At 46.7% G+C, this 23,882-nt stretch overlaps 10 protein-coding genes and 1 non-coding gene across 13 annotated transcripts in view; 7 read left to right on the top strand and 4 right to left on the bottom strand.

Moving 5' to 3' along the window:
* Window positions 1–225: 225 nt before the first annotated feature.
* On the top strand, window positions 226–9,341 carry cv-d (crossveinless d). Its single transcript, NM_169676.2, has 15 exons — window positions 226–529; window positions 880–1,079; window positions 1,830–2,057; window positions 2,119–3,091; window positions 3,146–3,536; window positions 3,599–3,818; window positions 3,876–4,107; window positions 4,166–4,668; window positions 4,792–4,907; window positions 4,963–5,089; window positions 5,148–5,375; window positions 7,920–8,063; window positions 8,123–8,302; window positions 8,387–8,985; window positions 9,043–9,341. Exons 1-15 carry the CDS (start codon window positions 499–501, stop codon window positions 9,281–9,283), a joined length of 4,413 nt encoding a protein of 1,470 aa, NP_732076.1. The 5' UTR covers window positions 226–498; the 3' UTR covers window positions 9,284–9,341.
* CG4546 (uncharacterized protein) lies at window positions 5,371–7,273 on the bottom strand. The gene is made up of 3 exons (NM_142244.2): window positions 7,019–7,273; window positions 6,702–6,952; window positions 5,371–6,637 (listed from the first exon to the last, which is right to left on the bottom strand). Exons 1-3 carry the CDS (start codon window positions 7,025–7,027, stop codon window positions 5,524–5,526), a joined length of 1,374 nt encoding a protein of 457 aa, NP_650501.1. The 5' UTR covers window positions 7,028–7,273; the 3' UTR covers window positions 5,371–5,523.
* A 50-nt stretch (window positions 9,342–9,391) lies between the features above and the next one.
* spn-E (spindle E) lies at window positions 9,392–16,388 on the bottom strand. Its single transcript, NM_057393.4, has 11 exons — window positions 16,127–16,388; window positions 15,827–16,069; window positions 13,375–14,108; window positions 12,625–13,277; window positions 12,402–12,535; window positions 11,761–12,350; window positions 11,557–11,704; window positions 10,353–11,489; window positions 10,171–10,292; window positions 9,897–10,109; window positions 9,392–9,833 (listed from the first exon to the last, which is right to left on the bottom strand). Exons 1-11 carry the CDS (start codon window positions 16,322–16,324, stop codon window positions 9,701–9,703), a joined length of 4,305 nt encoding a protein of 1,434 aa, NP_476741.1. The 5' UTR covers window positions 16,325–16,388; the 3' UTR covers window positions 9,392–9,700.
* Pbp45 (PSEA-binding protein 45kD) lies at window positions 14,292–15,661 on the top strand. The gene has a single exon (NM_142242.3). It carries the CDS (start codon window positions 14,395–14,397, stop codon window positions 15,484–15,486), a length of 1,092 nt encoding a protein of 363 aa, NP_650499.1. The 5' UTR covers window positions 14,292–14,394; the 3' UTR covers window positions 15,487–15,661.
* A 301-nt stretch (window positions 16,389–16,689) lies between the features above and the next one.
* On the top strand, window positions 16,690–17,759 carry ND-23 (NADH dehydrogenase (ubiquinone) 23 kDa subunit). Its single transcript, NM_079980.4, has 3 exons — window positions 16,690–16,817; window positions 17,001–17,452; window positions 17,521–17,759. The coding sequence occupies exons 1-3, from the start codon at window positions 16,778–16,780 to the stop codon at window positions 17,680–17,682; spliced, it is 654 nt and encodes a 217-aa protein (NP_524719.1). The 5' UTR covers window positions 16,690–16,777; the 3' UTR covers window positions 17,683–17,759.
* mir-4911 (mir-4911 stem loop) lies at window positions 17,453–17,520 on the top strand. Its single transcript, NR_048405.1, has one exon. It is a non-coding gene; the product is annotated as a mir-4911 precursor RNA (primary transcript).
* A 26-nt stretch (window positions 17,760–17,785) lies between the features above and the next one.
* Window positions 17,786–19,159, bottom strand: Arpc3A (Actin-related protein 2/3 complex, subunit 3A). 2 transcript variants are annotated; one of them, NM_169675.3, is made up of 3 exons: window positions 19,036–19,159; window positions 18,721–18,894; window positions 17,786–18,610 (listed from the first exon to the last, which is right to left on the bottom strand). In NM_169675.3, exons 1-3 carry the CDS (start codon window positions 19,039–19,041, stop codon window positions 18,257–18,259), a joined length of 534 nt encoding a protein of 177 aa, NP_732075.3. In that variant the 5' UTR covers window positions 19,042–19,159; the 3' UTR covers window positions 17,786–18,256. The 2 variants fall into 2 exon arrangements, with proteins under 2 accessions (NP_732075.3, NP_650498.3); NM_142241.2 differs by having other exon boundaries at window positions 18,095–18,610.
* A 222-nt stretch (window positions 19,160–19,381) lies between these two features.
* CG43317 (uncharacterized protein) lies at window positions 19,382–20,345 on the top strand. The gene is made up of 2 exons (NM_001144586.2): window positions 19,382–19,771; window positions 19,873–20,345. Exons 1-2 carry the CDS (start codon window positions 19,442–19,444, stop codon window positions 20,281–20,283), a joined length of 741 nt encoding a protein of 246 aa, NP_001138058.1. The 5' UTR covers window positions 19,382–19,441; the 3' UTR covers window positions 20,284–20,345.
* Window positions 20,346–20,374: 29 nt separating this feature from the next.
* On the top strand, window positions 20,375–21,099 carry CG43318 (uncharacterized protein). Its single transcript, NM_001260198.2, has 2 exons — window positions 20,375–20,416; window positions 20,524–21,099. The coding sequence occupies exons 1-2, from the start codon at window positions 20,414–20,416 to the stop codon at window positions 21,037–21,039; spliced, it is 519 nt and encodes a 172-aa protein (NP_001247127.1). The 5' UTR covers window positions 20,375–20,413; the 3' UTR covers window positions 21,040–21,099.
* A 75-nt stretch (window positions 21,100–21,174) lies between these two features.
* The window catches only part of rec (recombination-defective), a 9,614-nt gene continuing 6,906 nt past the window's right edge, over window positions 21,175–23,882 (top strand). For both annotated transcript variants that reach the window (NM_169674.2, NM_001275686.1), the window contains exon 1: window positions 21,175–23,453. In NM_169674.2, coding sequence (NP_732072.1) covers window positions 21,190–23,453 — 2,264 coding nt within the window. In that variant the 5' untranslated portion in view covers window positions 21,175–21,189. The remainder of the gene's footprint in view (window positions 23,454–23,882) is intronic.
* The window catches only part of CG4576 (uncharacterized protein), a 4,575-nt gene continuing 4,178 nt past the window's right edge, over window positions 23,486–23,882 (bottom strand). The window contains exons 7-8 of the mRNA NM_142238.3: window positions 23,714–23,856; window positions 23,486–23,642 (exon numbers count right to left, since the gene is read on the bottom strand). Coding sequence (NP_650495.1) covers window positions 23,538–23,642; window positions 23,714–23,856 — 248 coding nt within the window. The 3' untranslated portion in view covers window positions 23,486–23,537. The remainder of the gene's footprint in view (window positions 23,643–23,713; window positions 23,857–23,882) is intronic.

The raw sequence follows: 23,882 nt of genomic DNA, 5'->3' as shown, positions 1-23,882 counted from the left end.
ATAATGTTATGCAAGATATCTTAAAATCCTCTAAACAGAATGTATCAGATTTGAGAATCCGTTTTCTGGTCCGTAAGACGTTGTTCCAGTGGACGCGGCAAAAATCTATTTATAGGACATTTCCCAAGAGATCGTAAGAGAGCCCAGCTGCCAAGCTGCTCTTCGCAGCATGATTCTTATCAACGAAACCTCCAGCAAGGCCAACCATCCGGCTGTTATGTCCGCTCAGTTTGAGCTTGGATCGCGAACAGAGCGGACGTGTCGAGCTGTGATCCGGGAATTAGACGCGTTGGCGATAAAGGAGGAAAAGCGTCGGCTTCTTTGAAAAATCTGATAATATACAGTCGCGTTGATATATATATTATATATAATATATATACATATATTCACTGATACTACATTGAGAAATCTGTGCGCGAAGTGAAAAGCGTCGGAAGATCTGTGGAAAAGCGAGTGCCACGACCTCGGAAGGAAGTAGCTAGTAGCAAGTAGCAGGCCATGAGGCTACTCAAGTGTTCCGTGTTTGTGTGTACGTGAGAGTAACCTAGTTGATAATCCCAACTGTATCAGAAACTAATAAAAGAATATGACGTAATTATTCATTGACGAGGCGCGCATCAAAAAGAAACCTAGAAGCAACATTGATTAAAGCGTTTTGCGATCATTCAAATATGTTTATATATATTATATATACACATGCACATTTAGTATATATCTATATATATATATATATAAGAAATTCAATTGATAATTGAAGAGTTTATTGCCCGTCCGCGCGAATGCGACATAGATGGCGGGAGGGATGGATGAACACGAGCGGATGGGAGGAGCATCCATCGAATTGAAGTTCAATTTCCCATTTATCTATTTATCCGGCAGATCTGTTCCTGATCTTCGATGCCGGCCATGCCTTCAGCATCATTGGCCTCAACAAACAGATGCTCTACGAGTACGAGGGCAATGTCCTGGTGGGTGCAAAGCCCCAGGACGAGGGCCACCAGGCGCCACCCACCACCGGATGGATTGTGCGGGGCAAGCTGACGCTCCAGCGGCAAAGCGAGCTGGTCTTGGCTGCGGCGGTAAGTTGTCTAGGATCAGTTCCAGTTTCGGAGATGTTTCAGTTGATCTCCGGCAAGCGTTTCTCAATATTATTTTTGTTTATACAAATCGATCCATACTAGTATTTACTCATACTTCTTGTATGTAGAAGAATGTGTATATCAATTGGAAATCGGTGAAAAATCAAATCAATTTATTGATTTCATTATCAATTTATACGATCCAATCGGCGCATTCTATAGCCCCCATTCCCATATTCCACTTCCCATTCCCCATCACCATCTGCAGCGCGACTTCTTGTCAGCCTCCGCAGACGAAGAAGAATTCGCAGATGAATTAAAGACAATTTAACCATTCACTGAGCGGTAGCGACTCTGGAAAAGATCGGAGCGGATTCGCCACAATAAACTGAACTCGGTTGTGAACTTCTTTCATTGAGCCCCCACAGATAATGCCATTCCCTTTTGTTAATCAGCTCTGATTGTTTTGACTGAGAGTGACTCTCTAGGAGTAGAGAGTCCCTCGCTTATCAGTGATCAGGCATCTGGACCTGCGCCTGGGCATGGTATGGTGCATGTACGCCATATGAGAGCGCCGATCTGACTAATTTCTGCTGGCCAGATAAACGGCGTCTCGGCGCGTCTTATCAGCCGGTTCAGTTGGGCTCGACCCTGGTCGATAGAAGATTACAGCATTATTGCAGGGCTTTCCCGGCTAATCGTCTGCTCTGCTCTGCTCTCTCTCTCTCTCGCTCGCTCTCTACCCGACAGCTGGTCATAGACGATGTAACGCTGAACAACTCCGGCGAGAAGTTCCTGCAGAACAAGGAGATGTACCCGCCCTACAAGCCCTTCAAGATCGCTCTCACCAAGGATGGCGCCATCTCACATGTGGTCTTCAAGGAAGGCGATCCCATATGGAGCATGAACTTCAAGCGGGCCATCGCATCGGTGCTGCAGTTCCAGATGAAGTCCAGCGGGGCCTTCGTCGTGGATGAGGTAAGTTATACCATCCGATATACATAATTCCTAATTTAAACTTTATTATTTTTACTGGTAGCTGGGTATTCACGGCACTTGCCGCACGGAGTACTTTGTGTCCAACAGGACAAACTACATCTCCATCCGCAAAACGCCGGAGGTCAAGACCTGCAAGCCGTACTCGGAGGCGGTTCACACTACACGCAGCAACGTGCCGCCCAATACGTGCGAATTCGATCACCAGAAGAGTGTGATCATTGGCAATGAGGCCATCTACGGGATGTCACCGCACAACGAAACGGGTTACTATCTGAGCATGGCCCATGCCAAGGGCACAACCCTGATCCACACGTTCGAATCCACGGGAGAAGCACAATTCATTAACTCGGAGTTGCTGCTCAATTTCCTTAACGAGACGCCCATCGACAATCCCATCGATATTGAAACCTCAATGGCAGCAGAGCCATCCAACCTGGAGCTGCAGCGGCTGGATCCCAACGATCCCACTGGAGGTCGTAGCCCTCAGCAGCAGGAGACGCTGATTGCCCAGGCGGGGACGCTCTTAGACAGTCTGGCCGAAGCACTAGAGACAACGGAATTCAAGTTCTCGGAGCCCTACGACTCCACTCTCTCCGACGTGATCAAGCTTCTCAGCGAGATGGACTTTGATTCGCTCACTAAACTCTATCGGGAGGTGGACATTGGCACCTCCTATCGCCAGGAGACCATTCGCAACATCTTTCATGAAATCATTCCCCGCATTGGAACTAAAGCATCCGTTTTTCTGACCCACCACCTGGTGCTCAACAAATTGACTAAGCCGCAAATCGCTGTGCAACTGCTCATACCCATGCCATTCCACATCTTCGAGCTCTCGGCGGAGTTGGTGCAAAAGTGCGAGGACTTCCTCAATATCGGACCCGATCGCCCGGATGTGCGGCAGGCCGCTATCCTTAGCTTTGCCACGCTCATCCATAATGTCTATGTGGCCAAGGGCATCGATAAGGAAAAGTTTGAGGAGTATGTCCAGAAGTACTTTAATGCCTATCTAAGTAAGTGTTCCAAATAACCATGAGTTCCATATAAACTAATATCATTCATCGCAGGCGATCGCGACTTCGACCAGAAGATGTTGTATCTGCAGGGTCTAAACAACTTGCAATTGGGGAACGTGGCCAACTATCTGGAGCCCATTGTTCAGGACCCCAACGAGCACGAGGATCTGAAGTTCCAGGCCGCCTGGACGACCCTGGCACTGGCCGATCGTCGAGCGGAGCGCATATACGAGGTCTACTGGCCAATCTTTGAGTCCCGAAATGCCAGCCTAGAACTTCGTGTGGCAGCGGTTACGCTGCTATTGATTTCCAACCCCACGGCCGCCCGTCTCATCAGCATCCATCGCATCATTCAGAGCGAGACGGACCCTCACATGATTAACTACTACCGGACGACGGTGACGAGCATCTCGGAGACAACATATCCCTGCTATCAGCACCTGTAAGTCATCTAACTCAGCCTAATTCACAGCCATCCACAGATGTCGTATATCCTTCATTTAGACGCCGTCTGTTGTCCTACATGCATCGTCATCTGCCCCAGAAGCCCGAGTCACGCTACTGGGTCACCGGTAACTACATCTTTGACTATCGCGACTCCAAGTTCGGCATCGGTGCAATGCTTCAGGTATTCCTCGTGGGCGATCCAAAGTCGGACATGCCAGTGGTGGCCTTCTTCAAATTCGACACCGAAGCTCTAGGCAAATTCACAGGACAACTGGCGGTAAGTACAACCTCTCGGTGTTTCAAGAATCAAATAAGCCATCTCTACTTCTTCCAGCTATACATCAAGGCACGTGGGCTGCCAGATACCATCCTGAACAAGATGCAATCGCGAAATGGCAGCGATCCTTTTACCTTTAAGAGCATCAAGGCTCTATTGGCCATGCTGCAGGCTCCGATCATCAACTCGAAGGACCTGCATCTGGAGTTCATCCTGCAAATGGAGGGCAAGACGGTGCTGTCGTACTACCTCAACCAGCGGATGTTCCGGCAGCTGACCTACGACAACAGTGAGTACATTGACCTCTTGACCATCAGCCATGTGCGGTTCATGCCCGTTTTCCACAGTTCTGGAAAGAATGCAGCAAATCATTCGGACAGACAGTCACATAAACATGCAGACTGTTCGTTGGCCTTTCATGAATCGCTACACGGTGCCCACGGTGCTGGGAACCTCCTCCGACGTCCTGCTGCAGACCACCGTACTAACCTCGTTGCGTGGTAATATAACAGAGCAGCGGAACTCGCCCATAACCAAGCACACGCTGGAAATCGATGCCCGATACTCTTCATACGCCTCGGTGCGGAGTCGTAGCTACAATCCGTTCCTCAACCTCGATCACGAGATCAACCGGGAGCAGGGCTTCCTCATCTACATCCCCTTTAGCAGCGAACTGCATCTGAACGAGAGTGGCAGTAAGTGCAGGCGCTACTCCTTCTCCCGACCCCAAAACCTGACCAGTGGCCTGTCCTTCAAGTCGCGGGCGGTGACCAAGACCAGGGGTTTGATCACGAAGACAGCGGCGGCGCCCTTCGAAGAGATCATGGTGCCCGAGGGTCGGAACGATGTGGTAAGTGTTTTGTTGAGAAAAATAATACCAAAATATATGAAATAAATTAACTAAATTTAATTAACTACTTTAAGCATCTGAAAATGGGTAAAATTAAGAATAATAATAAAGTCAAGCTCGCAGGTTCAACTATTTAGCTACCCAATGACGGATTTGGGCGTCCGACTGAGCATGACCACCAATCTCAACGAGCTCATCAAGTACAGGGGGATGCTGCTAAAGTCCGAGTTCACGGAGAAGTAATTTTTGAATTTCGAAACCGATTTGCTACTCAGCTAATCACTTCACTTCCAGTGGGTTCTCCGGCAATATGGTGGTCAATGCTTTGATGTACATATTTGGCTTCACCCAGCTAAGTTCCATACACCTGGGCCACGATCGCAACTTTACCATGCTTATGTACAACGAGAAGAACACCAGGGTGAGAAATAAAATTAAATATTTAACAATATTTAAAGCTAAAACCAATTTTCGTTCAGATCGAAGGTAACTTTTGTGCCGAAGACGTTTTGAAAACGTCGGACATGAAAGGCAAGCAGATCGGCCTTACATTGGAGCACACGGACCACATGAACGAAAATCATGCTGCGGATGCACTTCATAGATGGAACATTACCCTGGACGTGCTGGCATCGACCAAGTCCAATTGGTTCAAGCTGACCGGCCAGGTTCAGCGAAATTCAAAGGATGACGAGGACGACTGGAAGGTGAGTGATTGTCTGTGGCTAGGGACAAATTTATTTAACCAAAGATACGTTTCTCCTGTTTCTCTAAGTGTTCGTCTGTGAGTGTTCGTGAGTACTTTATAGTGATATTAATTGCTTTACAAGGTTTTTAAGTATTGGCTATTTGTTTCTAACCCTCCTGTCCGGATATTTCGAGCTCTTCCTCTGCGTTAATCAGGGTCACAACGCCATCCTGCAGAGTTTTGACCAGTTCGAACTCGGTGAAACCAAGCTTCCTCTTATTTGATATGTCCATGACACCATCTTCCACGGTGGACAGCTCGCCGCCATCGGTGCCGCGTACCTGCAGCTGCTGTTCCTCGGCGAGGGCGAGTAGACGATCGGGGTCCTTGCTGAGTAGCGGCAGACGGATGTGCACCGAAGCCCGCAGGGTGGTGCCCAAATTGGTGGGGCAAGCCGTAAGGTTTCCATAACGCGGATGCCGGGCAAAGGCCAACGTCTTCTCCAGTTCGGTTAGACCGTTGACAAGGCGATTGTAAACATCGCCCAAGTCGCCGCACTGTGCCATGGACATAATGTGCACATGGTCCTGGCGATTCACCCAGATCAAGAAGGTCTCGGCGGGATTGTGGTAGACACCACGACCAGTTGGCCAGAAACGATAGCAGCCGGCTGTGGTCAGCTTCTCATCGCCGCGCTGGAATAATATATGTCTCTTGACCATCTCCGCCTGGGTCTCAGCATCGATGTCCGCCATTGTCAGATAGGAGCCAATCAGCTCGCCATCCATTGTCTCCGTGGCCGAACGCACCTTCTCCTCCACCTCTATGAATTGCTTCTCGGTCAGTTTGGGGAAGAAGGGCAGACCTTCGATATTGCGAGCCAATCTGATTCGTGCGGACAGAATGTACTTGCGCTCCGGATCCAAGTTCTCGATCTCGTCCACGTTGCCAAAGTCTGGGTCTTTCTGCAGCACATCGTTCTCGTTGTCCATCTGGCCATGATAGTCCTTTATGATCGGATCAAAGAGTTTGTTGAACACGTCATAGCTGTCAGCATCTGCCGCGAAAATGCCCACGGGCGCGTCGTGGTGCTCGAATCCGGAGACGGCGCAATCGTATAGGTAGGCATCCACCGGCGCAGGTGTGGTGACCAGCATGTACTCCTCCAGCAATTCCGGAGTCAGGTATTTGCGCAGCAGTGAGCTCACGTTCTCCTCATCATCCATGAGCGATTTGTAGCCCTCAGTAGTGAGCTCCTGGTACTCCTCCGGTGACTTTTTGCTATTGAGTGTAAATAGAATCTAAATCAAGACTGGACAGACAAGACGCGATCTTAGAAACTCACATTTGTCCGCGTAGCCGTTCAAGCTCCTGCTCCAGTTTCGAGATGTGGGTCTTGGCCTCCTCGAGGTCGTTCTTCATTACATCGTACTGGGCATCGTCCGGGCAGCTCTCGCACATAAACTTGCGTACAAAGCGAATGGCATCCTCCGGCTTATTCTGCTCTTCGTAAAGCTTAATCAGAGCCTTGCTTAAGGCATCGATGACTCCGGCGCGTTCCAAATACTTTCGATATTGGACGCGTTTTGACTCGATCTGGAGAAGCAGGTAAAGTGGCTACATAAGAATCCATATCTATTATGCTTCTTATATATCACTTACCGAAGTCATTTTGCAGTTTGTCCGACCGAGAATCAAGTAAACATAAATTTATAAAAGCAACGCAACTGAATGCTCCCGATGGCGGTACCGAAATAAAATAGGTCGAGAGCACTGGGTCTTTTTTCCAGATTTTTACAGCGTTCTTACAAAATAAAAGAAAATGTAATTTTTTCCCAAAACAAATTTACGACAGGAGAAATTCGTCTGAACAGTAGCGTAACTGGATGCCTTCTACTGAGCTCCCACCGAGTCGTATTGATCAAACGGGGCTACTTACACCGCCAGGCCTGCTTTACTCTAGTCCGGTTGCCAGACTCGGTTCTCGGTCTCGATTCCGGGACGCAAACAACCCACGAATGTGGGCCAACAATTGCGGCGACTGCTTGAGTGCTTGAAAGGATGGGTTGCGTGTGTGTGTGTGTGTGTAGTAAGGTGGCACGCAGGCACGAACGGTGGGGCGGAAGAGGGCCATACAATCATACAGTCAGGATGTGTGTGGGTTCGCTAATCGTTGCTGCAGTTGTTGTGGCTCCGTTGTCTGCTGTTTCGTCATGGTAATGTGGCCCACTCCACTCGCCTGGAGCTTCAGCGAACAGCTGAACCCCACATTTTCTTGCCTCCACGCTTGAGGAAAGCAGTGTAACTACATAATACTTACAGGGTGTCACACCCGCCACCCAAAAGGAGCACTTGACTCGTGCCGAGCATAGCTGGCTATTGACCTACTGGGACATACTGTGTGAAGAACCACCGGCTAGGAAATTAAATTGTATTCCATATTTCATAATTGGAAAATCAAGTTGACAGATTTTAGGTTTATTTTAAAAAGCATTAAAAAAAACACATGGTGTTTCACTTAAGGATACAGGATTTTCTCACTCATTTGCATAATTTTCCTTAGGCCTGCACCAAGTTGACCTATGAACCGCTGGTGTTTACCAAGCGACCTCACACTCTGAATGGCGATGTGGTGTTTGGCCTGGCCACCGAGGAGAGCGAGTGCCCGGAGAAGGGTTCCACGGTGCAGTTTGCAGCTAGAGCTGGTGTAAGTGTACATAAGCCCGAAGTGGATTCTCTTTTAACCCAACGTTTTCATCTCGCCAGCCCTCGGAGCATGCCCGTGCCTTCCTCCGCTCCGACAAGATCTCGCTGACGGACACCGACTTCTGTCCCAAGGAGGTACTGAAGTTCTCGCCCATACCCACTTCCAGGTATTGCAAGCGTAGCAACTTTGAGAACTTCACCTCGATCACACAATACGACATGGACCTGAAGTTTGACAATGTAAGTATATCAGATATATCAAATTACTTTCCGCTCCGAAAAGATATATAAAAGACCAATCAACTCACCTTTATATTTTTTAAGATGCCCGCCTGGTTCGAGCTGTGGTCGAATCGACTGGACCACTTAGTGTCCGCCTTATCCGCCGACAAGGTGGACAGTCTGCATATGAGCCAGGAGATAAATATATCAATGCAAACTCCTCAGGACCAGTTCAGGCTGGCTGTGGAGGTCAACGGAGTGAAGTGGCGTTTCCATCAGATCCCCTTCTTCTACAAGCTGGACTCGAAGTTCGACGCTTCCCACGAGCTTACCTTCGACTCAGGACTTAAGCGCTCCTGCTCAGTAATCAATGGCATAGTCAATACCTTCGATGATTACCTAATCAATCTCAGAGAGATTGCGGTGCGTCCCGACTGTCTCACGCTGCTGGTGGCTGACTGTTCGCCATTGCCACAGATTGCAGTGTTTGTTACGCCTTCGCCTGTTCAAGGACTGTCCACCAACTATGGATTACGAGTCCATATCGGGCAAAACTACTTCAACTTCCGCGCCCGCACAGACAACAGCAGCCTGCCCACGGATGAACCAGTGCTCATATATCTTAACCAGGATCAAACACCGCACAACGTGCGCAAAAAGCCATATCAATGGCCAATTGAGACTAGTGACTACGACTTCCGGTAAGAATGCTTTTTAGCTTTTATATACAATTTTATAAACGCCATATGCCCTTTCAGCGTGGAACTTAACGAGCAAAATATTTTAATTGTGGAGTGTACGCAGCTGTCCTCCACCATCCAGTTCGATCTGTACAACATCCTGAATTTCGAGATATACGGCGTGTATAAGCACCAGATGTGTGGGCTGTGCAGCAAGCCCCTAAACCGCATGCAGAATTATACGATCTGCGAGCTGGAGGCAAACACTCCAACTCCTGTGCCGCTGCAGAATTCCTCCGATGTAGTTGTAGTTGCATAAATATAATGTGTGAGTTTAATCTAAAATAAAAAAAAGAGCCCAAAAAGGGAGAACATGCACGCCCCAGGGCTTTGATTTTTATAAACAGCAAGCAGTTTATGGATTTTTGCTTGTAATGAACTGGTTAGTATAGCTGTCTTCGTATTTAATGATATCTTTAAAGATGTAATTAACAAAAAATTATATTTCACATTTTACACTTCGTAATTGAACGAAGAGAGATCATTCAACATAACATAGAAAATATTTAACGTAATGAAGATTTCTGTAGGTTTAGATTCAATTCAAAACTTGTTTTCATTCCATGAATACGTCATTTTTTTAAACCAAACAAGTGAAGTGTGTCCTTTAAGAAAAGAAATGAGAAATCAAAAAGTTCAAAATCAGCTGTTTTCATATTAAACGATGTAACCATTCTTATTGGTTGCAATAGTCGATTTGCTTTTCACGATCACGATGCAATATGGTCAGGAGATGCAAACGGAGCTGGGGAACCGATTCCAACAACTGATTGCACAGTTTGCAAGTCATATGGGGTAAAGTGCCTTCGCTAAAAATATAAGTTAAAATATAAGTAATGCAATATATTCTTGTAAACAAGCACCAGTCTTACAAGTTGCGCCATTTGTGCAACATGCTGCAGTTCTCTCTCAGTTGCACCAAGCGACCCGTGTCTTCCTCTTGGAGCTCAGTAAGTGAGTGCATCGGAAATATGGCCCTCTTGCCAAAAGGTTCATTCGGCAGTGGTAGTTCGGGATTGGTTTCCCATTCAAAATCCGCATTGCTCATATTTCTTTCGATATATCTACGATCCTTGCAAAGGAGCCTGCGAAATCAAATTTAGTGAAATCATTTAATTAGCATGACTTTAAGCGCAGCAATCTTACCTATTTATAAGGCTACGCAGCTGAGTGTATATAGAAACACGTTCATTTACGCTAACAGCTGGATTGTTTTCTTCCTTAAAGTTGAAGAAGACACTATCTATATAGTAGCGAATTTGATTAATCTAAAATAAATATCAGAAAATTAATGCAATTCTGTATATATTCGTACTATGCGTGCTCACCAAAATCACATCATCTTCGAGAATGTTGACATCCAGATTAATCAACACGTCATGCTCTGCGAAGTAGGGCTCGTTTGTGTCCGGGTCACAACCCAATCCTCCCAGAACAGAGACATATGATGTGCCTTCTTTATTGCATTTAAGTTGCATAGTGGGACTAAATAGCATAACCATTAGAGCACCGAATCCCTGCACATTGGGCATCAGGGTGGTTCCACGGGCTGTCAGTGTCTGCCCGTTTCTACTCTCCGCGATTTCGTGGGCCACTATCAAATGATCGTGGTGATCTTGAGGATCAGCATCCAGGAGAAGTGCATTAACGGACAAATGGTCTATATTCACCCGTTTACTTAAGCCCACACGAGTAATGGATCGCATAGTACATTCCAAAGGACTGTTGGGTCCTTTCAACATTACAACGGTCTTGCACTTTTCCAGCGGAGGCGGTGGTAGATCGTGGTCTTGCGGCAGCTGACAGGATCGCAGATATTCCTCATTGATCTGTTGACGCTGCGCCGTGCTCAAGTTCCGGGCAGATTCTTGACGTCGCAAACGGAAATCATGATCTTTTCTAGACATATAATCTTCGTCGGATCGACGGCACAACATAAGCTCTACTAGCTTATCGTTGATTATGCCATCTCTCATATGAATGAGAACAGCTGCTACATTATTGAAAAGCGAATACACCTCAATATCGATTAGACCGCATTGGGCCACTGTCTTGAGCATATCATTAGCCGCGGTGGACCACCTATTGTTTCCACTGACCACTGAAGAGGGCTGAACCATTGCCAGCCTGCACTCAAAAACACGTGGCGGAAGGTCGCCGTACTGTTCAGTTAGCTCTCTCGGCATCAAACGCATTAGCTGCATGGGCAGCAAAGTGCAATTACCATAGTCGATGAAGCGAACGTAGAACATTGGTTGGCGATTGCTCTGATTCTCTGGCCGGATCACTGTGGCGCGCTGGAAATAACTATCGCGTTTGGCCAACACCATCATGCCCTTTGCGATGGCACTCGCGTTAGTTACGTAATTTCTTAGTTGCTGTGGAGCATTGAAAATTTCAGACATATTTCGAATGCACTCTTCAAAAGATTGGGGTTGAAAAAAGAACTTGCCACAGTTGACGATCTGTAAGATAGGAAAAATAAAAAAAATACTTTGAAATTCTCTAGATTTGTGTGGTGCAGCAGCTTACGCAAGTAATCGACCCTGAAATAGTTTTGTCAAAGACAGATGGCAGCGCAAGAAGCTCGACGTTTAAAGGCTTTGTGGGTGGAATCCAACGGCCCTCAATCACATCTCCAATCCCTCGCTGCTGTACGTAGCTCATAAATGCACTCGGACTGTAAATGATTAAACATAAGCTTCATAATCGATAGTAAAAGCCTTGATAACTCACTTCATTATGTGGATTGGCCGTTCGACACGATTTTGTCGCATCATAACTGCCTTGTACACCTCACTTTGAACTCTGCCCGACACAGGAACATACTTAGATGAACCTTCAATCCAGTCATCCTGTTTGAAAGTGACAAAGACCTTTTGCGAACCCTCTTGAAAAGTAACGTCCATGTTTTCCGGCGGAATCCTGACCTCCTGAAATAGCTCCTTAATGCGCCTAGTGTACAACTCGCCCATGTAGGCAGGCTTAAAATTGGTAAAATATACGGTGCGGCAGGGATCGTGGCCCGATATTGTCTGGTATATATTGCGATCTGTGTCTGCACACGACTCTTTGGAACGCGTAAAGTAGTTTGGGTAGAAGGCACCTGCAATGATCACTTTGAGCATGATCGCTTTTTCACGATCGTCCATCATTTGGTTAGGATTAACAGGAAACGGAATCAGACCGAGATGCGTGCATCGCACACGCAGTTCCTGCACCAACAAGTGTATCTCCTTAAGTGACCGCAAGGAGACGTGGAAACGTTTGGCCCAACGGATAGCAGACTCCTGGTCGTGACCATTTTCCACAATGTTCAAATATGTCTGCCGAAGAAACAAGTTATTACGCTATTAGTAATGCATCGCATAACTTACCAGATACACGCGCCAAATGGCCACCAAGTCGGAGCCAGATCCATCGGAGAAGATATAGTGCATCCAAAATGAATCGCCTAATTGAGACCTACCACCTTCGTGCGCAAACAAGCCAGGCGTCGATAAGCCAGCAGCTACAACATATTTAAAAAAAAAATCATTAATGCAAGACAAAGAATATTCCCCCCGTTATCCTAAAGCTTAACTACTGTTGCCCGCTTACCTATAATAATAGCTTCTTCGAGCATGTTAAAAATATAACCCAATATGATAAGCCGGGACTGACGTGTGTCCAACGGCAGCCGAGACATGATTGTGCCCCAGTAGGTAAGATCGCCATCCAACGGGTCGTAGATGCCGTCTACTGTTAAGTACAGAGCACCCACCTCTTTCAGAAGCAATATTGTATTGTGTATGTCCGACAGATTCGGCGGAGATAGAGCCAATGCCAAGATTTCCACCGGTGATCCCATATTCAGCACTTTGGCCTTGAGCACCGAGTTTTGCAAGGGCAAGCGCAACATTTCTGGTATTCCAAACTCGGGCATTTCCCTCTGATAGAAGTGTTTATTAACCATACGGTAAACGCGTCCACTACGAAGACGACCAACGCGGCCGGCACGCTGACGACAATTGGCTTTGGACGCCCAGGTTAAGCGGAGCGAAGAGAAGCTGCTAGCCGTATCGGTTACCTTTACTTTGGCAAGACAAAAGTCAATAACGTATGAGACATCTGGCACCGTGATGGAGCTCTCAGCAATGTTTGTGGTCAGAATGATCTTGCGGAAACCGGGAGGCGGGGGATTGAAGACATCCCGTTGGTTTTCCGGTGTCATTAACGAAAAACAGCGAACAATAGAGACCTTAATGTTGGGGCTGCAATTAAACAATAAAGATTGGAAATTATAATGATACAATTTTAGCTACTTCAAAATTTGTACAGTGAGCAATTCTCACGGATAACAATGCTTACTCGTTTTCCAGCATACAAGTAAGATTTTCTGCCATCGTGTCGATTTCGTAGATGCCTGGCAGAAAGATGAGCACAGCTCCATAGCGCAGGGCCTCGTCATAGCTCTGCCGCGACTGGATTGCAGCCTTCCGTTCCATGTTGTCAATAATCACTATGATCTTTACCGCTGCCCTGTAACCGTGTTTGTTGATTTCTGGCACCTGCTGGTGTCCCACATCTTCCTCATTCCAAATAATGCTGCCGAGCTGGTCACGGTAGAACTTCTCGATCGAGTGCTTACGTCGATGATTGGTGGTGATCACTGGCGGAATTGAGTTAGTGGTGGTAAAGTAGTCGGACAGTTCCTTGGCATCGATGGTGGCCGACATCAGGATAATCTTTACATGCCGCGAGTTCGTGGCCAGCAAGCGACGCACCACGATCAGAAGAAAATCCATGTTCTGGTCTCTTTCATGCACCTCGTCCAGCACAATGTGGGTGTAGTGGGTCAACGTCTTGTTGTTAATCAAATTGTTCAGCAGCACCCCGGTGGTGCAGTACAACAGACGAGTGTCCTCCAAAGAGTTCGGGCGGTGCAGGCCCACCTGGAAGCTGCACACCGTGTTCTGCTGCCACTCGCGCTCCTGGCAAACTCTATTCGCTATGGAGATGGCAGCTATGCGCCGGGGTTGTGTCACCACAATGTTGCAGTATTTACCGCTTTTATAGGCCTCATCCAAAATGTATTGGGGCACCTGTAAGAATAATTGATTGAATACTAATAATAATTATAAGAAAATATCTAAATATTTACAAAGCAGAACAAAAATGTAATTGTATTTTTTACACATTTTTCAAACAGTTTTTATAGTTTTGCGCTTTTTTTTTGAAAATAGCTAAGCAGTTATGAACACTACATATTTATCGATGAACTCCCCGGCTAGTGTTGTAAAAGCTTATTCCCGGCGAATGTTATTGTTTATATTTTGAGGCTCTTTTGAATGAGAGATGCGCATATATTTCGCGTAATTAAGATTCAGAATGGAGCTGAATATCTTTGACGACTGCTGGGAGCTGGTGCAACGATTTCAGCGATTGGTTAATGATGGCGAAAACTGCGAGTTCGAGGTGTTCTGCCGGTGCTGGCGAGAACTGCAGCTGCAGCACCTCTTCACTGCCCAGACGAACCACACAGAGGTGATAGCCACCACACTGGCGGCCCTGCATGTGGCCAAGCGACTGTCGTGCTCCCGACGCACCACCGGGGACGTTTTCCCGGCATCTCGCGCTCAAAGGATCGGAGGTTTCTTTCTGCTCTACGTAATCTACTACAAGCAGCCCACGCACAACTTTATTAAGATCGAGGTCTCACCGCGCACTTGGCAAGAACTAACAGACTACGCTCTAGATCTGCGCAAGGATAGTCCGGAGCGGAAGGACACTCATCAGATCGCCTACATGCTGTGGCGCCTGACCCAGGAGCAGGCCTTCCGCTTCACCGCGCTCGACTATTGCCAGGGGTTGGACAATCTGGTGGACTACGACCGTGTGGAGACCGTAGCGGGTGCCAAGGAACAGAGGCAGAGTGCCTTGATGCAGAAGCAACAGCGTGCGAACGGCGTCAGTCTCACATACGAACTGGAGGGTCTGCGAGCACTGGACCAGGCAAGCCAGCCATTGTGTGAACTGGAAGCGGCATACAATGCCCAAAAGAAGCAATTGGCGGCTGGTCATGAGCACGCTTTGCCGCCCTCTCAAATATTCGGCCATTTGCGAGAAGTCTTTGCCGATATCCAAAGTGTTCTAGGAGCTAGAAAGAGTACTCCAGATGAGAATTGTACCACAACATCTACAGGCAACCAGTTGGAAGTGCGCCAGAGGGTGCGGAACAAGGCCATGTACGGCGTCGAGGAACGGGAGCCGCAAAACCAGGCGGATGAACTAGAAGTGCAGCTGGAGGTCAACGAGACTTATCAACGCCGCATGTCCTCGGCCACCGTTTTTCAGAGGGAACTTCCAGCAGACGTGCAGCAAGAGTATGAGATGATTGAGTTTAGTGACGACGAGGAAATGGAAGTGGGTGAAAGCGAGGAGGTCACGGAAGAAGAACTCAAAGCTATTTTGGATACTTGAGTTAGTTTATAAAACTTTTACATAATTAAATAACTAGCATTTTTGCGCGATGTGATCTTGTTTATCTGTTGCACATAAAATATTCATTGTATTTAAGTATGTAGGATAGGATATATAACTATATAGGATATAAGTTTCCTAGGCTTTGCTATTCTTATATAAAGAGTTGAAAAGTATATTGAAGATTATTATTTATTATATAATATTAAATACTCTCGACTAGTTTGGATTTGAATTTCAAAAGTCGAGGATAAAAGGTTTAATTATAATTCGCTTGCGTTGGCTTTATTAAAATATAGACTTAATAAAAAAGTTAGGATTTTATTTAAGTTTTGCTCACCTGCGTGGTCTTGCCACATCCTGTTTCGCCCTTAATAATGACTACCGGATGAGCATTGATGGCCGCCAATATTTCCTCGCGCTTGGCGTAGATGGACAAGTTCTTGTCGCGATTCAGATTGAATCTGAACTTCTTGTAGTACTCGTCATCCCGGCGAATTTCGGTCTCTTCCCCCTCATCGTCGGTGTCCAAATCGTCCAGCGTTCGAATGCGTTTGCCTTGAGGCTGTTCGTTGAGCAGCGTCTGGATCGAATTACACATAAACAAACAGAAGTGCTGACGCAAGCTTCCAGTTCTCACCCCGTTCAGGAGACACTTTTCCTTGGCGACGATTTTGCTGACATAGTCGGTGCCGATCAACTCGCGGTTGGGCACTTCGGATGATTTGAACTTCGTGGCCATTAGCCTCGGATCGCTGCTGATGTAGCCTTGCGGGGCGGCGGCCACGCGCTTCAACTCCTTCGAGAAGTCAAAGAAATCCATAACCTCCTGATCCATTTTCCGACATAAACAATGAAAAATTTCACAATTCCGCGTAGCGGGAAAAGTTAAACTGTAAATTGTAGTGGTGGGGATTTTCAAAGTCAATGTTGAAAAGTGTAAAAGTGCGAATTTATATCGATAGTGCCATTATCGAAGCTTTAAGGTTTTTATTAGGGGTATTCGTATAAAAAAAATGTTTTCTTTTTTTTCTCACAGTCTTTCTGGATTATTTGTTAATATTATTTATTATTTTTACACGAATATTTAATTCTTTGTTACATTATTTATATTTTATATCTCATATTTTATTTTTGGTTTATGTCATTAAGAAACTACGATATATTTGAATACGATATTTGAGCATTGAATTTATGTGGGTAATCGAAAGAAACCCAGCTCTAATTTGTTCGGGCAAATTCAATAGCAAAACAACTTCTTTGGCAATTTTAGTTTAATTTGGTCGCAAAAATGTCGCTAACTATGCGAATTTTCACCGCATCGCGCAACGGTAGGTGGCGACCCATCCCCTCACATCCGTTGTTTTCCGGGAAATTTCCCATTTTCGTGGAAATCGCGGCGAGTGAGGTTATGTAAGCTTATGTCATACCAAAACAAAAGTCTAAACTCGCTTAATTCAGTATAACTTTTCGACTTAAGCATGTTATTTAATGGTAAAATGTTCTCCCCACAGGACAGCGCCTGTTTGGCAGCCATGGAGCCCGGCTGCTGGCCGCCCAGCGAGCAGAACCCAAAGATATCGTCGAGGTTCCCAAGGGCTATGTGTATGTAAACAACAAGGAACTGAGCATGGAGTTTGCCGACATCACGGACCGTGCTGCATCCACCATGTTCTTCGGTGAACTCTTACGTGGATTTGCCGTCACCCTGGCGCACATCTTCAAGGAACCGGCCACTATCAACTATCCCTTTGAAAAGGGACCACTGAGCCCGCGATTCCGCGGAGAACATGCCCTTCGTCGTTATCCCAGTGGAGAGGAGCGCTGCATCGCTTGCAAGCTATGCGAGGCTATTTGCCCCGCACAGGCGATCACCATCGAAGCGGAGGAGCGCGCGGATGGCAGCAGACGTACCACACGCTACGATATCGACATGACCAAGTGCATCTACTGCGGATTCTGTCAGGTGAGGAGGAGCAAAGTGGCGCCACAATTTACTAGAAACTAATTGCATCTTTTTGTCCCCCCGCGTAGGAAGCCTGTCCCGTGGACGCCATCGTCGAGGGACCCAACTTCGAGTTCTCCACGGAGACGCACGAGGAGCTGCTGTACAACAAGGAGAAGCTTCTCTGCAACGGCGACAAGTGGGAGTCCGAGATTGCCTCTAACTTGCAGGCCGACCATCTCTATCGTTAAAGTTGCTTGTACCCCTAGAATTCCTTGTTTAGAACGATTTTCCAATTAAAGATCGTTGCTGTGGCTTCGTCTTAAGCGAAAGTCAGTTGTATTTTTTTTAATTACTCAACTGGCCTAATAAATATAAATTATTTATATTCAAAGAGTTCCACGTTGTATTCGACAGATGACAAAGTTTATTTAATTAACAGGCCAATAGAAAGCATTTTTTCCAATGACGGAGCGACTACAAATAAATGAAACTTAGTTAATACTTTACTATTCCGATTTTGATTACACAAATTATAGGCAATAACTTCCATTTGCTGGTCAGTTATTAGAAACAGATATTATTTATGAAAGTTACTTGCAGTTTTATCCACGTTAATTTTGTAAAAAGAATTTACATAAATTAATTAAAACAGAAAGGCTTACAAATTCAAATAATTTATTTAGTGGTTAATGAATTTAATTAATTGTGACACGTTGGCAGTGATACTGCAAATTAGGACCACGCTGCGAGTAAAACTTAATTGAAGGGTATTTTTACCCGTCGTAGAAGCAAAACAAGATACCAGATATTGTGGATAGCTGTTTATTGTCCAGGTCCAGCCAGACTCTTCTCCATGAACTTTTTCTTCGCGAAGCAGGTCCACCATTTATTGGGCTTGCCATCCTCGGTGTTGAAGACCTTCTCCAGTACCCGGTTGCCGGTTTCGTGGCGCAGCTGCAGCAGGTACTGGCGCATCAGATCCGCATCCTGGGCCGTTTGCGGCTTGGCATAGACGGCGTTCAATGGGAAGCCAGCATCGCCGGGAATGTCGAACTTGGAGATGGCCAGGCTGTACATGTCCTGCTGTCCCTGGGCCTTGCTCGTGGAGCGATTGAGCTTCTTGAGGCACTCTGTTATGTAGAGCGTCACATAGATGAGCACGCGATCCACGTCGGACTGAAAATGGTAAAACATAGTTTGTGAATTCAAGTAGCAAGTAGCATAAGGATTCAATATGACCATCACGTGACCAGGTAATGGTTCTGAATCCCGGATTACGGCCTCACCTTGATTTCGTACGTGCGAAAGAAGACATTGGCTTTGAAGTAGTACAGTGACTCATCAATGATGTCGCTCTCAATATTCGCACTGGGCGCTGGCCCGCGCACCTGCGTCCTCAGCGGCAGGATGGCCATGTTGCCCACCTGCTGGCGCACTTCCTTGATCTGCGAGTGGTAGGCCTGAAAGCATAGTTAATTTACAAGATTGCCTTTTCCCTTGGAAATTTTTATGCTTGGCAGGGGGTCACGAAAGCAGGTGAAAAGAACTGGGAATATCTCAACGCCAACTCGTTTGCCTTTGATGCGCAAGTATCCACTAACCGGCATGTTGAATTGTATTTTAAATTAATTATTTAAATTAACGTTGAAAACGTTATTTTTTCGATGTTAAATATTGTTTTTAATTATAGGCGTCCACTGTTTACAAATTTTGCAGCTCTAATTTATCGACAAGACCGATAAGTCGCGACCGAAATGGTCACACTGAGCTAAATTTTTAAAATTGTGGACAATTCCATTAAATACTACAAGTTTTTTAGTTCGTTATTAATATTTTTTTATAAATTGTTGTACATCAACCAATTTAAATATGTTTGACAGTTCCAGATTTTCTGTCAGAAATCGAATCGAAACATCGAATGCTAAACAAATCAAGTTTGTGTTAAATGTTTAAAATTTTTAATGTTTGCGCCATCCACAAAGGAATTTGATTGTGACTTCGCTCTTTATGGATGAAAGTAAAAAATTCCTCCAGAACGTTGCCCATATCGCTGGCAAATTGGATCTCAACCACTTGGAAAGAACCACGATGGCCTACAAACGTTTATGTCTGGAACTAGAGTCCATGAGCAATGAGGTGACTCCAGCCGTTACTCCTCCGACTTCGGCTTCTGCTTCTCCGCCGACCGCGGTCTCCCCTAATGGACTCCGAGCAAGTGCCTCAGAATTCGTGCCCCAGGTGCCGGTGACCAGTGACCGGATTCCCATTGAAATGGACAATGATGAACAGGATGATGATTCGGATGACGATGGCTACGATGAGGAGCGCAAGAGAGCTGTGAGTATTGGAGATTTGGAGATATGTCTCAGTTTCTAACCATCAACACTATCTATAACACAAAATATTAATTTATCTAAAGATAAATCTACCTAATTTAGCCAAAGCCCGCAATATACGGCATCCGGTTTTATAACCATCATTACGAGTCCGACGACGTGAGCGAAAATCACTTGCAGGCGGAAAAGAAGCGAAAGTTGGGCTATAGGACTCCAAAGTTTCGGCCAAACCAGCCGACTTGCCGGTCCCCAAAGTCGGAAACGGACTTTATTCCCACTGCTAAGCCTCCGCCGGAATTGGCCAATGGACAGCCGCATTTCAATGGACCCTACATGCCGCTTCTGCAGCACCGAATCGCCAACGCAGAGGCCTACGGGCTCATCCAGGGTTCCGACGAGCGGAACAGCCTGCTCCTGGATGACATGGTTAAGCAACTGGCCCGCCTGGACAACTGTCCCGTCAATCTGAGTTCACTTTTCCCGAAAAAAGGTGACCAGAAACCAGAACCCTAGATCGCTCTGAATGTTCTGTAAAAAACTATGAGTTTCTTATTAAAAGGAGGCTTTGACTTAGTATTCGATCTGCTATTCAGTTTTATCATTGGTTGCATACGGTCTCTAAAACTTTTCAGCAGAGAACAAAATGGTAAAAAAAAAAATAAATAAATACAAAGCTGTAGATAACCAAAAAAAAAGGCGATAGCTGTCAATTTCTAAGGCTAGTTAGTTAGTAAGCCCTAATTTCCCTTACAGATTCCAGCTAAAACCGAGACGGAAGCTCCGTGCATTAAAGATCCCAAGGAGATTGAAGCAAAACCTGCTGAAAACATGGAAATTATTCATAAAACGATCGTGGAGGATAAAAAGCACAAAGATCCCAAGGAGATTGAAGCAAAACCTGCTGAAGCCATGGAAAGTGCTGCTAAAATGTTCGTGAAGGATAAAAAGCATATGGAGCAAATGTTGGCTCTTTCCACGATTCCACTGCGCATGGACCAACAAATCCAGTGCATCAAGACAATTCAGCAGGAGCTGCTTAAGCTTCACCTGAAGCAGGTGATGCTCCTCGACGGCTGCACCGAATTACTACATGAACTAAAGGCCGTGCAGCCCACTGATGAGAACGAGGAGATAAAAGTGTTGGAAACATTTCGTGAGGTCAAGTCGAAGCTATCGGGTGTATTTGAACACTACCTTCCCGCCCAGCTGAGCATACTGAAGCAAGAATCGAAGATATCACAAGTGTCCGCCGAAATAATTCCAAAATAATTTTATTACATCGATTTATAAGTTTAAATATAAAATCGTTAAGGGTTCAATATCTTAGCCAAAGATCGTTATCGATATTTCATGTCATTTGTAATATAGGTATCATCTCTATTTAAAAGCGGGCAAATTTGTAAACTTTCCCCAGCTGAAATGAATCCAACGCTTTCCCGGGGGGGCGCCCCATCGCGATTTGTGCGTGGTCGTGGTCGCGGAGGCGGAGCCTACCGTCCGTACTTCTACTTTCGGCGCAATGGACGTGTGATCCCAGCCGGAGGCAATCGACAACCCAACCAAGGGGAACCTGGAGCACCAGACGCTCCTTCTGTTCCGCCTGCAACTCGGCAACCCAGGGGCTGGAGCCGCACAGCCGGCAAGCGAGGACGCAATGCTCACTTGGACTGCAGCTTTCTGCGGCCGGAAAACTATGCCGCACCAGAAGACGGGCTCCAGGTGCAGAGCATTGCGGTGGATAATCCACGGGCTTATTCCGGCTGGCGACTGTACTTCTTGCGCGAGAAATACGAGGAGGGCAACGAACTGGCCACAAGGATAATGGCCGTGGAGGCATACTACCAACGTAATCCTCACACCTTCGATTTTGTGATGATACGGGATCGGGGATTCTTCCCCCTCTGCGCAGCAGGCATCAAATCAGATGCCCAGCTAAAGGAGGTTTGGCCTAGTTTGTCCGAAGACATCCGTGAGCACCCGCTTCGCACGCTAGGAACCCTGTCGTTGGCTATGCACACTGTGGTCGTCAATCACCAGCTGGACTGTAATGATTCCACCACAGCTATGGTGTCCACTCCGGAACAGTACGTCCTTCCAACCCCACGGGTACGCAAGATCTACGCACGACCGGATGATTTTGTGCCTGTGGAATCAATAGAAGGAATAAGCCATTCCCGAGTGGACACTTTGTTTTCCATCCGGGGTTTTGTGAGCAATGTGGGCGAGCCTAGCTACAGCCTCACGTGGCAAGCCTTTCGCTGCAGTCGCTGCCAGATGGAGATTGCCATGCGCCAACGGGGAACCTTCCAGCCACGTCCTTATCAATGCAAGCGGTCGGAGTGTGTGGCTCGTGACGAATTCGTGCCTCTTCGCAGTTCCCCATACACCAGGCTTTCAATCCGACAGATTATCCGCGTGGAGGAGTCCAGTTTGAACTTGGTCCACGACTTTGAGACCAGCATGCCTGCTGAAATGGACGTGGAGCTGCGACATGATCTAGTTGATGCTGTGCGTGTCGGACAGGAGGTCGTGGTAACTGGCATCCTTAAGCTGCAGGAATTGGGCGACGATACCACCACTGGAGACACCTCCAACCAGATGCAGCCCTATCTCAAGGCAGTCAGCATTCGCGATGCGAGCAGCATCAAGCGGGAGTTCAGCGAACGTGACTTGGAAGCGATTGTCATGATCAATGCGGAACCCAACAGCTTTAAGCTACTGGTGCAATCCATTGCCCCGGAGGTATACGGACATGAGCTACCCAAAGCCGCCTGTTTACTATCCCTTCTCGGCGGGAAAGGTGCGGAGACTGAAGCCATCAACGTGCTCCTGGTGGGTGATCCCGGAATTGGAAAGACCAAGATTCTGCAAAGTTGTGCTCAGATCGCTGAACGTGGTGCCCACGTGAGTGGAAAACGTGGGGCTCAATCCGCACAGCAACTGGGTGTTACGTTTGCTGGGCGTAACAAGCGTGTGCTACAAGCGGGTTCCTTGATGATGGCCAGTGGAGGCGGTCACTGCACCCTCGATGATGTGGATAAACTTGCCTCCAAGCAGGCCGTACTGTTGCAGTGCCTACAATCAGAGGAAGTAAATCTTCCACTTGCAGGAGCATTTGCCTCATTCCCGGCGCAACCTTCGGTGATAGCGTGCGCAAATCCACAAAGAGGACAATACGATGAGGGGCGCTACCTTCTACAGAATATTAATATTTCACCCTCTTTGCTGCGGGAGTTCCATTTGGTTTACATATTATTGGACAAGCCCTCGGAGAGAGATATGTCGCTGACTGCCCACGTAAGGGCTCTCCATGCGGGCGCTAGGAAACGAGCGAGAATTGCAGCCCGCTATGCTCTTAAGCCCAAAATGAGCGACTCCATGTGCGAGGTCAGCCTTAATGTGCCGGCAGCGGGAAAAGATGATGACACAATCAAAACGGAGGACGATAATGACAGCATTATGCAGCAGGATTATGATCTTGACAAACGTCTGGAGGTACTTCCGGAGGAGGGGGACTTGGACCTGCTCCCACCCATACTGATTAAGAAGTTCTTGTCCTATGCTCGCCAGGAATTAAATCCGGTCCTAAACGAGGACGCCAGCAATGCTGTTCTGCGTTACTTCCTTGAGCTCAAAGGAAGCTGCAATCTCGATGAAGACGTTTCCAGCCAGATTGGCGCAGGGTAAGTGAAATTTTTTGGTGACGGATTTAATTAAGTTATGTCTTTTATTCTAGTTATAAGTAATCTTTAAGTTAGGACATTGGGCTACCTCATAAGCTTGAGGAAGGAGGAGACGGGAAGCTCCAGAAAGATGGCCAGCAAGAAGGAGCAGAGATAGGACACGGTCACCGTAAAAAAGATGAAAGCAAACTGTAGATAAGATGAGAACAATTTGAGTTACATAAAATCCAATTCCTATTGAATGCCAGAAGTGAGCTCACCATCATGCCCGTGCCAAAATAAATGGGCTCCCGCACTGTGGCCAAGACGATTCTCGCCACAAGAAGGTGGACGATAAAGGCTCCATAAGTGAGGCGTCCCAAAATGCGGAAAATGGGCAAGCAGCAGAACTTACGGAAAATCCCTGTGAAAGAACAGTAAGATTTGCCA

The sequence above is a fragment of the Drosophila melanogaster genome, chromosome 3R (genome assembly GCF_000001215.4).
Source record: "Drosophila melanogaster chromosome 3R".
In the NCBI taxonomy this organism is placed as follows: Eukaryota; Metazoa; Arthropoda; class Insecta; order Diptera; family Drosophilidae; genus Drosophila; species Drosophila melanogaster.
Note: the sequence above shows the minus strand (reverse complement) of the source record. Positions and strands in the feature narration are given on the sequence as shown.